A 13,160-nucleotide genomic window follows, 5' to 3' on the forward strand; every position below is an offset into this window, starting at 1 on the left:
TTAAATAATGAATGACAATTATGCCAGGTTAGGCATTTTAGACCTCATTTCTATCTTAACTTTAATTCTTTGAGTAGTAAAATTAAGAAATGCACAGACCACAGAAAAATGTAAACTAACAGCACTGTAATCCTTAAACTTTGAAATGCACCATAAACATATAGTCTCTGCAATTTTATTCTTTCAAAGGAAGTCATAACAACAACAGTACAAGTGTGTATGTGAGAGAGAGAGGCTGTGCGTGTTCGGGGAGCGAGAGACAGCACACGCTCACTTTAAGCAGAGACCTCACTAATCAGAAGGCTTGTTCAGTCCATCAGCAGCACTCAGCATCTCCCACTCATGACCCAGAGGCAACATCACAGACTCGTGTCCCCCCCGCCCCAGCTCAGCAAAGACCAGGTACAAAGGCAGTAGGATTGTGACACCCCAACATCAGCCCCTGCCCTCTGCACAGCAGACAAGAGGTTCTCAGGACCAGCTTGGCCAGGGGCTGCTCCAAGTGTAGGGAGGGGGCAAGAGCAGGGGCACTGGAACAGAAGACACCAGGGATCCATGCGCCATCACTTTTAATATTACTTTCTACACGCCATAAGGGCGAGAAACACCCTTGTTTCATAACAGGACAGTATTCAGGACACATCTCGTGTTCCCATGAGGAATACTACTGATGATAACACCTCTTGTTTATGTAGGGTCAGTATTCATTACACACCTCTTGTTTCTGGAGTGGACAGTATTCAGGACACACCTCTTGTTCCCGGATGGGACACTATTTAGCACACACCCCTTATTCCCAGGAGGAGTGCTATTGATGACACACCTCTTGTTTCTGGGGGAGACAGTATTCATGTCACACCTCTTGTTTCCAGTGGGGACATAATTTGTGACTCACCTCTTGTTTCCACGACAAGTACTATTGATAAGACTCCCTTTATTTCTGGAGGGGACAGAATTTGTGACACACCTCTCCTTTTCACAGGGGACAAGTATTGAGAACTCACGTCTTGTTCCCAGGAGCAGTACTATTGATGACACAGCTCTTGTTTCCAGAGGAAACAGTATTCAGCGCACACCGCTTGTGCCCCGGAGGACTACTATTGATGCCGCACATCTTATTTCGGGAGGGGGACAGTATTCATGTAACACCTGCTGTTTCCAGAGGGGACAGTATGCAGGACACACCTCTTGTTTCGGGTGGGCGGAAATCACAATCCAAGTCACACCCTTGGTTTCCAGGAGGACTACAATTCATGACACACTCCTTATTTCTGCAGGGGACAGTATTCAGGGACACCTCTTGTTTCCAGACGGGACAGTCTTCCTGACACACCTCTTGTTTCCGTAGGGCAGGGTACTCATAACACATCTCGTGTTTCCAGAAGGGACACACACCCCTTGTTCCCAGAGGTAATACTATTGCTGATACAGCTCATGTTCCCAGGACACACCCCTTGTTTCCAGAGGGGACAGTATTTAGCGCACACCCCTTGTTCCCACGAGGAGTACTATTGATGACACACCTCTTGTTTCTGGGGGACAGTATTCAAGGGATCCTCCCTTGTTTCCAGAGGGCAGGGTATTCATAAAGCATCTCATGTTCCCAGAAGGGACAGTGTTCAGGACACACCCCTTGTTTCCAGAGGGGACAGTATTCAGGACACATCCCTTCTTCCCAGACCGGACAGTATTCAACGCACTCCCCTTGTTCCCAGGAGTACTAACTATTCATAACACACCTACAGTTTCCAGGCAGACTACTATTGATGACACGCCCCTTCTTTCTGGAGGGAACACTGTTCGAAACACACCTCTTGTTTCGGGGGACAGTATTCAGAACACCTCTTGTTTCTGGCGGACCACAATTCATGACACACCCTTGGTTTACAGGACTACAATTAATGACACACCCCTTGTTTCTGCAGGGGACAGTATTCAAGGACACCTCTTGTTTCCAGAGGAGACAGTATACATGACACACCCCTTGTTTGCGGAGGGGAGGATACTCGTAACACATCTCATGTTCCCAGAAGGGACACTATTCAGCACACAACCCTTGTTCCCAGGGGTAGTGCGATGGCAACTCTTGTTCCCAGAGGGGACTGTACTCAGAACACAGCTCTCCTCTACAGAGGGGACTGTATTCAGAACACAGCTCTAGGTCCCAGTGGGGACACACCCCTTGTTTTGGGGGAGAAGGAGGACAGTATTCATGCCACAGCTCTTAGATCCAGAGGGGACAGTATTCGTATGACACCTCATTTCCATTGGCCTGCTAAACCCAGGGTTGTGAGTTCAATCCTTGAGGGGGCCACTGAAGGCAGGGGGCTGGACTCGATGACCTTTCAAGATCCCTTCCAGTTCTAGGAGATGGGATATCTCCATTCATTTATTTATTAATTTCTGGATAGGACAGTATTTGTGGCACACATCTTTTTGGAGGGCACAGTATTTGTGATACACCCCTTGTTCCCAGAGGGGACAGTTTTCGTGTCACACCTCTTGCTTCCAGGTGAAGTATTATTGATGACACACCCCTTGTTTCTGGAGGGGACAGTATTCCTGACTCACCCCCTTCTTTCCAGGTGAAATGCTATTGACAACATATCCCTGGGGTCCCCAAGCATGGTGTCAACCCTGCATGGGACATGTTTTCACTGAGGGAATGTGACTAGGGTTACCATATTTAAAAAATAAAAAAAGAGGACACTCCACAGGCCCTGGCCCCGCCCCTTTCCCAACCCCAGCCCCCGCCCCAACTCCGCCCCTTCCCCAAAGTCCCCGCCCTAACTCCCCCTCCTCCCTCCCAGCCACGCGAAAAGGACTGCCCGAGCGCTACCGGCTTGACAGTTTGCCAGGCAGCCTCCAGACCCTGTGCCCCTGGCCGGCGCTTACCCAGCGCAACTGGAGCCCAGGAGGGGAAGCGCCCAGCCGGGGGCACAGGGCCGGTAGCGCTCAGGCTTCAGGCAGCCCCTATGCCTCCGGACCCTGCGGCCCCGGCCAGGCACTTCCCCTCCCGGGCTCCAGCTGCTCTGCTCCTCCCCTGACTCTTCGGCTCTGTTTAAGAGCCAAGCTGCCAGAGCCAGCGCTACCGGCTTCGGGCAGCCTCCATGCCTCCGGACCCTGCACCGCTGGAGCAGAGCAGCTGGAGCCCAGGAAGGGAAGTGCCCAGCCAGCGGCTTGGGGTCCGGAGGCAAGGGGGCTGCCCGAAGCCAGTAGCGCTGGCTCGGGCAGCTTGGCTCTTAAACAGAGCCGAAGTCTGAGTCAGGGGAGGAGCAGAGCAGCCGCGGGAGAGGAAGTGCCCGAACGGTATTTTTCCCGGACATGTTCAGCTTTTTGGCAATTCCCCCCAGACAGGGGTTTGATTGCCGAAAAGCCGGACATGTCCGGGAAAAAACGGACGTATGGTAACCCTAAATGTGACCAAGAAGACATTGAACACATCTTGTTGCAGGAAGAATTATATTGGTGAAAAACAAATCACACCATCCGCAAAGCAGACTGCTACAGCGGGGAATTAAACTACTTCCTGTTTCTGAAGACTAACAAAACACACCATATTTTTTATTATACATAAAATGTTACTGACTAACTGTAGATCATTATTGGTTTCTGGGAGGACAGCAGGATACCATTTGAGTGTTGCTATTGTTGGCGTCACTAGGCATAGCTACCAGGTAACTCCGGGGGGGGGGTGGAAGGCCATAAGTGTCAATGAAACCCCCCTGCTTTGGATCTAAGTAAGCCACAGTAACTCCATCTTGTGAACTTTAACCAGCCTCAATGCTAACCAGCCTAAAAGCAGATTATGTAATGGTCAGCTTTTTTAGCAGACAGCTGCAGTTTTGCTCACACTAGCAGAAGCAGTAGTGATAAGAAGTGGGAGGGAGAAGTCTACTACGTAGAGCTTACAAGGCCAAAGATAAACATGCGGACGAGAACTTTTCTCACACGCCACAATGTAATGCCTGCTGTAACTGCTGTCGGGGAGGGAGGGGTGAAGGGGAAAACAGAACAAAGGCTTACACACAAACAGCTTGGAATATAAAATGGGAAACTTGCTTGTATTTGCTGCGCTTGATTTGAGACATGCTGGTCTCCTAGTGCCTATTCAGAGCTCTTGAATAAATTTGGTTTGCTTCTCCACCCTGGTGTGACTATTGGTGTGGCGCACACCGGGCAACGAACCCTGTTGCCCCCTTGGGGCCCTCTGGGCTGGCAACACTATTAACATTTACTTCTGTGATGGCTGGGGCTGCACCCCAATGCACAAAGTTTCTAATAGCTGCAGCCCTCACACACATTTGAACCCTGCTCTCTAATTGATTGCCTCCCACACATGCCCCTCCTGGAATGGGGCAACCTCTCAGATCTACTGTAGCACTAGCTCTCTCACTTTCCCTAACCCAAACTCATTCCAAAGGGGCAGGAGGAGGGACAGCTGTGAGCAGTCCTCTTTCCCCAACCCCCAAAGCCTTTGAAGGAGCAGTTACAGAAATCTCCCCCCCCCCCCCCAGGGTGAGCTTGTCTGAAACACTCATGTCCCCAAAAAACTGTCTCCTTGGACTAGAAAATGTTCCTCATTCCATCACTAGTGTTCCCCACCCCCCAGTGAAAATTGTTTTTCTTCCATTTAAACAGGAAGTAGTCCTCCTCCCATAACCACATTTATCCCCAGCCTTTAAGTGCCCTAGAGTCCATCAACAGTAACCTGTCTGAACATAAAATGCCCCAAGTCCCATCAAGGGTGTATCCCATGAAAAACAAGCAACACCCCAAATCCACTGTATACTGTCCCCACAGAAACAAGAAATATCCCACATACCAGTCAGTGACCCCCAGTGACATTCCCCAGGGTAGAACCTGAACCACTCAACTCCTGTGTTCCTTTAACTCTGCTTTGCTAGTGAAAAGCAGCATCTCCGTACTCTGCTCAAACACATACATAAACATGTACAGTCACTCCCAGCAAAGTTACACAAATGAGCTCTCAGCTGCTCATGAACGATGTACAGGGTGACATACACACATTTTCAGTCCTGGCTTTCCACACCAGAAATGTCCACCTTTACATTTCCAGCACACTACTGCACAGAATAAGCTCATTATTAGTCCATCACATCATCAAAGGAAATGATTATGTCCAAGCCTTTGTTAACCTAAGTACAGATTCCCCAAATACATCAGCCACAACACACTGCTTCAACACAACACAATGCAATAAGCTGATTAACTAGGAAAATATGACTTACGAGGATAAAATCACAAACCAATTCTGATTTTTATGGCATTATACATTTTATTTCTTTTGTAACCAATTCCTAAACATCACCAAGCTAAATACCATTTCAAAGCCAAAAGATTTCTCACCCAACAGCTTACAGCAATTCATACTAACTGGAAAGACTTCCAGCCACAATCGCCCTCCCCTCAGTTCAATGATGCTCCTATTGTCCTTCAAGCAATCTTGTTGCCACGAGTACAGATGGAGGAGGAGAGCTAATGATGAGGTGACTGTCTCTTAGTTTTAGATCCTCCTCCTCTCTTTGAGAAATACCCCCCACTGGGGTGCAGACAATCCATCAGTGGCATACCTGAAATGGGAAGGATCTGTTAGGTGAACTGTACATTTCTTATTCACACCTTCTGTGCACATAAAGTTTGACACATTTTTGGGGATCACATGCACATCCTTTGTTTACAGTCGCCCCGATGGCAAATGGTTGCTTCGGTACTTAATAGTTTTCCAACACCTGTGGTCAGTCCTTTGTTGACATTGAGCAGCTACTCTGTGGACATACTCGGTGAACTACAATATATTTCAGTAACAAACATTTAGTAAAATCTCACATCTTTACACATATTGTCCCAAGGACAATGATCAACATTTTTCAAATGACACCTCGCAAACCACACTTTGTATATAACACATCCATATAACAGTGGTGAATATGAGGGTACAGGGTGTTACATGGGATACTGTATTCCCCCCCAAAACAACTACATTTCTACAAGTGATTTGAACAGGAGGTTGGACTAGATGACCTCCTGAGGTCTCTTCCAACCCCACTCTTCTATGATTCTAAGTCAATAGCAGCCTTCAAAACAGAAAATGGCCTACATACCTTCAATAGTGTTCTCCCTAAAACATGAAAAACTCTGCCTTCCATCACTGCCTTGGTTCCAGGGGTGGGCAGCCATGGTAAATCCCTCATCCCATTACTAGTTTCACTCTCACAAAACCAGCAACACCCCACATCTGTTCAATAGCATCCCCCGCTTTAAAATCACGATGGCTACCATATTGGGTTACTACCATTTCCCCCAAAGAAACAAAGGTCCCCATGCCTTGTCAATTCAGTTCACCTAAAACAGGCAGTGTCCCATAGCCTCATTCCCATTTTTGAAAGACACACTGAGCCTGTGCTGTCACAGAATCAAACCCCCATCCTCTACTTAATATGAGTCAACTTTGCATATAGGAGCTAGAACCAAACCAGGGTAACTGAGACAAGAGGAGTTATGTGAATTTTGGTGACATAAACAAGCCCATACACTTGAAAACTCTAACATTCAATCAAAATTTTGTGAAATAATTACTTGAAAAAACAAAAGAAAGAAAATGCATCCAAACCAAAAAGCGCAGAAATTGAAACAGTTGTTAAGTTTGTGTTGTGTAGCCACTCAAAGTCCCCTTTTCAAATTGATATCCCCTTTACAATATCGATTGCGGTTTTTTATGCTCTCAACCACTTTTTTCTTGGTGTGGAAAAAAATTAGTTCTTTCATTTACTTGTGAATCATGGCATGCTTAGACTACAATTGTAAAGCAAATTGTCATTCCTTTTGTTTTAAAAAATTGAAGGGTTAACAATTTTAAATTATGTCATATGTTAAATGCTTGTTTGTTTTTCTTTTGTTTATTTTACGGTGTGTAGTTTTTATAACTGGTAAAACTTAGTAACCCTAAAGTGTTTTAAAACATGATTAAGGTTTACTGAAAAAGCATTAAAAACCCAAACTTACTTTTGTAAAAATGTGGTGAAGCAACTTAACATCATGGCTTTCAACTTAGCTTAAATCAGAGCTGCTATCACACTAATATTTTGTTAGCTACCTATAATTTGTCACATGACCTACAAGATAGTTACAGCACCACACTTCTTCTATGTGTTGGTTTCATAATGATATTTTTCTTTCATGCACTGTTATTTTACTATTGGGTTATTATTATTTTTTTCACTTTTCTCCTGTTAACTGCTTTTGGGTGTAGGAAATAGCTGATGTTTTTGAGACCACTTTTTATAGTTACTAACCGACTGCTGATGGTTAAAAAAAAGTAATAATCAAAAATTCCACAAGGACAAATTATGATGCCAAATAAGCAAGTTTAACCACTGGTGCATAACATTTTCATAGTCTGTATGAATATGCAGCTTTAAATATGTAAGCAGCAAAAGAAATTATAATCTTTACCCATTTTCAGTTTAGAGCCAAAAATGTCTAATAAAAGCTGGTGTGTTGCTAAACATCTTACAACTTAATATCCATTTTAGTTGCTTTTTAGTTACACATAAATTATGTTTCCACTTTGATAGCTTAATTACCTCAAATCTACAATGTTTCTTGGAGGTTTCTACTATTTAGTCAAATCAAATTTGGAAAGTCAAAGTTTAAAGAAAGGAGCTTTGCATGCCTTAAATTATAATGAAGTACCCTGACTGAAGAACTGTATAACAAATTGTGACTCAAAGCCATAATGATTAGATTATATTTTCTTTTCTACAAAAATCAGAATTTGTTTAGTACATGTTTATTACATATATTATGTTTTTGCTCATATAGCTCTCCAGAGATGGTTGACACAATTTTCAAGGCTGAATCTGTATCTGTACAGGCCAGGCATTTTACAAAGTGAAGAAGGGGCAGATTTGTTTGTATTGGTCAAGTATACTTTCAATCCCCTCATCAAGAATAAGCAAACCTCAAAGACACAAAAATAGACCCTAAGTAAAAAGAACAAAAACTGATATAAGATAGATACAGCCAGTGGAAATGAGAGCAGGGAACACACATGCTTGGAACCAAACAAATCAAAGTGAAAATGAATTTCCCTTGCATAAATCACAAGTCAAATGTACATTGTTAATTAGGGGTTTACAATTGAATTGACATAGCTAAAGACGCAGATAAAACACCTTGATAAATGGACTCTGCACAGAGTTATGAAACAGGAGACAAAAGACAAATCATTAGCTATTTCCCCCATGCTGCTTCTCCTCTTTTTGTCAAACACAGCAGACACCAGACAATAGAGAAGAGTCTCCTTGTGCCCAAGAAAGGTAAGAATCCTTTCTTTAAATTAAATTACATACAGATGTCAAAGCATGTGAATAAAGTGATGATATCACTGTCTTACCCATTATTATGTACATTTTAAGCTTAAAAGAAATTATTAACTGCAGCAGATCTCATTTCTCACCCAACAGTGGGCATACCAGGACAAGCTACATTATCCAAGCTTTCTATATTTTCACTGTGCTACATTTGCTACACAGGTAAAGTGTGTGAATGAGATGTGTGCAAGATTCTATCTTCTGTGGCTTCAGCTAAAACCATACTGTTGCTTTAAAGGGAAAAAGAACGGTTACTTACCTTCTGTAACTGTTGTTCTTCGAGATGTGTTGTTCACGTCCATTACACATTAGGTGTACGCGCGCCGCGTGCACGGACGTCGGAAACTTTTTCCCTTAGCGGCTCCCGTCGGGCCGGCAGGGCCCCCTCCCTCCCGCCAGAGCGGCGCCCCGCTCTAGGGTATATATATATCCCTGCTGACCCGACCCCTCCGGTTCCTTCTTGCCGGAGACTCCGACAGAGGGGAAGGAGGGTGGGAAGTGTAATGGACGTGAACAACACATCTCGAAGAACAACAGTTACAGAAGGTAAGTAACCGTTCTTTCTTCTTCGAGTGATTGTTCACATCCATTACACATTAGGTGATTCCCAAGCTTACCATTGGAGGTGGGTAGGAGTCAAGGTACAACTGACTGTAGCACAGCCCGTCCGACCACAGCGTCCTCTCTGGTCTGATGGTGGATCGCGTAGTGGGCTGTGAACGTATGTACGGACGACCAGGTGGCCGCTTTACAGATTTCCTGGATAGGGACCTGCGCCAAGAAGGCCGTCGAGGACGCTTGGGCCCTAGTCGAGTGGGCCCGGATCTCTGGGGCCGGAACATTGGCGAGCTCATAACATGTGCGTATACAATGCACAATCCACGCCGATAAGCGCTGTGTCAAGATAGGCAGGCGTCTCATACATTCCGCAATGGCAATAAACAGCTGAGGTGTTCTGCGGAACAACCTGGTCCGCTCCAGGTAAAACGCCAATGCCCTTCGAACATCGAGGGTATGTAGGCTGCGGTGATGAGGGTCCGTATGGGGTTTAGGGAAGAACACTGGTAGACAAATGTCCTGTCCCATGTGAAACTGCGATACCACTTTCGGGAGGAATTTGGGGTGCGGCCTCAGTTGCATCTTATCCTTATGAAAAACTGTACAAGGGGGTTCTGAAGTGAGGGCCCTCAATTCCGATACCCTCCTGGCCGATGTGATGGCCACGAGAAACGCCACCTTCCACGAGAGGTGCATGAGGGAGCAAGTGGCTAGGGGTTCAAAGGGGGGCCCCATGAGCTTAGTTAGGACTAGGTTCAGACTCCACGCAGGGACCGGTGGGCGCGAGTAGGGAAACACCCTCTCCAGCCCCTTGAGGAATCAGGCTACCGTGGGGTTGGAGAACACTGACACTCCCAACTCTCCCGGATGGAATGCCGAAATGGCAGCTAAATGCACTTTAATCGAGGTGGGGGCAAGCCCCTGATGCTTGAGGTGTAGTAAGTAGTCCAGGATCGACGGAACTGAGGCCTGTAGAGGCTGTATGTGCTGAGGCTCGCACCAGTGGGAGAACCTCTTCCATTTGGCCAGGTAGGTCGCTCTTGTGGAGGGCTTCCTACTACTAAGGAGAATTTGTTGAACCTGGTGAGAGCACCTGTGTTCCGCATCGTTCAGCCAGAGAGATACCACGCCGTGAGATGTAGCGATGACAGGTTCGGGTGGAGCAGGCGACCCCTGTCCTGTGTGACTAGGTCGCGATGGAGTGGGAGGGTGATCGGGTCGGCTATGGACAATTCCAGCAGGGTCGTGAACCAATGCTGGCGTGGCCAGGCCGGGGCGATGAGTATAATTGTCGCCCTGTCCCTGCAGGTCTTGAGGAGGACCTTGTGGATGAGCGGGAATGGAGGGAAGGCATACCTCAGGCTCCCTCCCCACGGAATCGTGAAGGCATCTGCCAATGATCCTGGGCTGAGGTTCTGAAATGAACAAAACTGTTGTCCTTGGTGGCGAAAAGATCCACCCGGGGAAAGCCCCACCTCCGGAAGATTGAATGCAGGACATCCCGCCTCAACGCCCATTCGTGCATTTGGTAGGATTGGCTGAGGCGGTCCGCTAACCCGTTTTGGATCCCCAGGAGATACGTTGCAATGAGATGGATCGCATGGGCTATACAGAACTCCCATAATTGGAGTGCCTCGCGACAGAGGGGAGAGGACCGGGACCCGCCCTGCTTGTTTATATAGAACATGGCGGTAGTGTTGTCCGTCAGGACTGCCACGCTGTGACCTTCTATGGTGGTGTGGAAGGTCTGACAGGCGAGGCGAACCGCTCTTAGCTCCTTTAGATTGATGTGAAGCAACCTGTCTTCCCTGGACCACAAGCCTTGGGTCCGCAGTTCCCCCAGGTGTGCCCCCCAACCCAGGTCCGATGCATCCGTTACTAACGTCAGAGTGGGCTGTGGGGCAGTGAAGGGGATCCCTTCGCAGATCTGCTGTTGATCGAGCCACCAGCGGAGCGAGCCGAACACCCGATCCGGGATCGTCACCACCAGATCCAAGGGGTCTCTGTTGGGGCGGTACGTTTGGGTAAACCACAACTGCAAGGGCCGAAGCCTTAGGCGGGCATGCCTGACTACATGTGTGCAGGCTGCCATGTGCCCCAGGAGCTGCATGCAGCTTGCCGTTGTCATGGGGAACTTCTGGACTGAGCTTACGGCCCTCTGAATTGTCAGGAACCGTGACTCCGGGAGGCTTGCCCGCGCGGTCACCGAGTCCAGGACTGCACCTATGAAGTCCAGTCTCTGTGTGGGGGCTAACGTGGACTTGGGTACGTTGACCAGGAGGCCGAGCCTGCCGAACATCTGTAGAGCCAGCGTCACATGAGAGCGGACCTCGGCCTCCGACCTGCCCGCGAGGAGCCAGTCGTCCAAGTACGGGAACACGCGCATCCTTCTTTTCCGAAGGAAGGCTGCTACCACGGACATGCATTTCGTGAATACTCATGGTGTTGATGCCAGGCCAAAAGGCAGGACCGTAAATTGGAAATGGCGCTGGTTGACGGTGAAGCGCAGGAACCGCCTGTGGGCCAGATTGATGGCGATGTGAAAATAGGCATCTTTCATATCGAGGGCAGCGTACCAATCCCCCGGATCCAGGGATGGGATAATAGTTCCAAGGGAGACCATATGGAAGCGCGTTCTGACCAGAAACTTGTTTAGGTCGCGCAGGTCCAAGATAGGACGGAGGCCCCCTTTTGCCTTGGGAATCAGGAAGTACCTGGAGTAGAATCCTTTTCCCCTTAGGTCTGGTGGGACCTCTTCCACTGCTCCTCCTGTGAGAAGGGTCTGTACCTCCTGCATGAGAAGTTGCTCGTGAGAGGGGTCCCTGAAGAGGGACGGGGAAGGGGGATGGCAGGGAGGGGGCGAGGAAAACTGGAGGGTATAGCCCGCCTTCACTGTGCGCAGGACCCAGCGATCCGATGTTATGCACGATGTAGAACCAATGTGAATGAAATTGTTTTTAAGTTATCCACTGTACCATTGTAACTCCTGTTACTACATTGTAACTTTCATTACACTTGCCATTTTGCTACATTGTAACTTTCATTACACTTGCCATGTTGCCTACATTGTAACTTCTGTGCCATATTGTAATTCAAACCCCATTTTAAAAATGCTTACTCCATTTTGTAAGGGTTTGCTGCAACCTTCATTTTTGCAAACCCTGCTGTAACCTTATTAGTCTAGTTAAGATGTGTGAATGAGGGATGTATGGGTGATAGAATCAACCTCCAGCACCAGCCCGTCCTGATGAGATAAAGTTTAAATACCAACGGCTGAAGAACTAGACAACAGCCCTAACTCAAGCAAGAAGCATCCACCTTAAAAAGAAACAACAGAAGGAAGATCAAAGCCAGGTCCCAGGCTGACAGTCACGCCTGCAATTGACGGGTGATCAAGTCAAACCCAGAGGCGGCGTGACACAGCGAGACCTAGAGACTTTGAATCCAAAAACTCCTATAAAAAAGGAAGGGTGAGATGAGAGACTTTGGGTAACGTTCTGCTATCAACATCAAGGAGCATCGGTGCGCGCCCGACAGAGACCCGGCTCCCCCTCGTGCTCAGCTCTCCTGGCCAGTTAGCTGTCACGAGCTACGATCCCAAGCTGCGAACTCAAACTACACTCAGGACTGGTAACTATCCAGCAGCTGCAGAACATTTTGGTGTGTGTGTGTGTGTGTGACTGTATGTGTATAAGCATTGAGGTATTTGTTAATAGTTACAGATTAATAATAAATGTGGCATCTTTGCCTTGACCCCTAAAACGATCCTGTATAAGTTTGTGGGACAACATTATTGGTGGAGAATGCAAAAGGGGGAGCAAGCATAGAATCCACAGTTATTATAAAACTGGTGTGCACACCGCCAGCTTTAGCAAGCCTGGCACTATAGGAAAAAGAGCGTAAACTTTCAGTTGATTAACCAAACTCTGAAGGATATAGGAGTTTAGGTTTAAATTGTGTTTCTCACTGTGATCCGGGGAAGGATCTAACCAAACTCTGAAGGATATAGGAGTTTAGGTTTAAATTGTGTTTCTCACTGTGATCCGGGGAAGGATCTTACCAAACTCTGAAGGATATAGGAGTTTAAGTTTAAATTGTGTTTCTCACTGTGATCCGGGGAAGGATCTAACCAAACTCTGAAGGATATAGGAGTTTAGGTTTCAATTGTGTTGTAGAGGTACATACACCCTCAGCCGTAGCAAGACT

General features: G+C 47.1%; 1 protein-coding gene across 1 annotated transcript; it reads right to left on the reverse strand.

Annotated features, from left to right (window-relative positions):
• Nucleotides 1–5,129: 5,129 nt before the first annotated feature.
• Nucleotides 5,130–11,875, reverse strand: LOC135979940 (uncharacterized). Its single transcript, XM_065580054.1, has 2 exons — nucleotides 8,656–11,875; nucleotides 5,130–5,594 (listed from the first exon to the last, which is right to left on the reverse strand). The coding sequence occupies exon 1, from the start codon at nucleotides 11,374–11,376 to the stop codon at nucleotides 10,312–10,314; it is 1,065 nt and encodes a 354-aa protein (XP_065436126.1). The 5' UTR covers nucleotides 11,377–11,875; the 3' UTR covers nucleotides 5,130–5,594; nucleotides 8,656–10,311.
• Nucleotides 11,876–13,160: the final 1,285 nt, after the last annotated feature.

The sequence above is a fragment of the Chrysemys picta genome, unplaced genomic scaffold, assembly GCF_011386835.1.
Source record: "Chrysemys picta bellii isolate R12L10 unplaced genomic scaffold, ASM1138683v2 scaf1412, whole genome shotgun sequence".
Classification (NCBI taxonomy): domain Eukaryota; kingdom Metazoa; phylum Chordata; order Testudines; family Emydidae; genus Chrysemys; species Chrysemys picta.

Excerpts from the sequence above, each read along its gene's own strand:
- LOC135979940 (XM_065580054.1), bottom strand. The coding sequence starts at position 11,376 with ATGTCCGTGGTAGCAGCCTTCCTTCGGAAAAGAAGGATGCGCGTGTTC.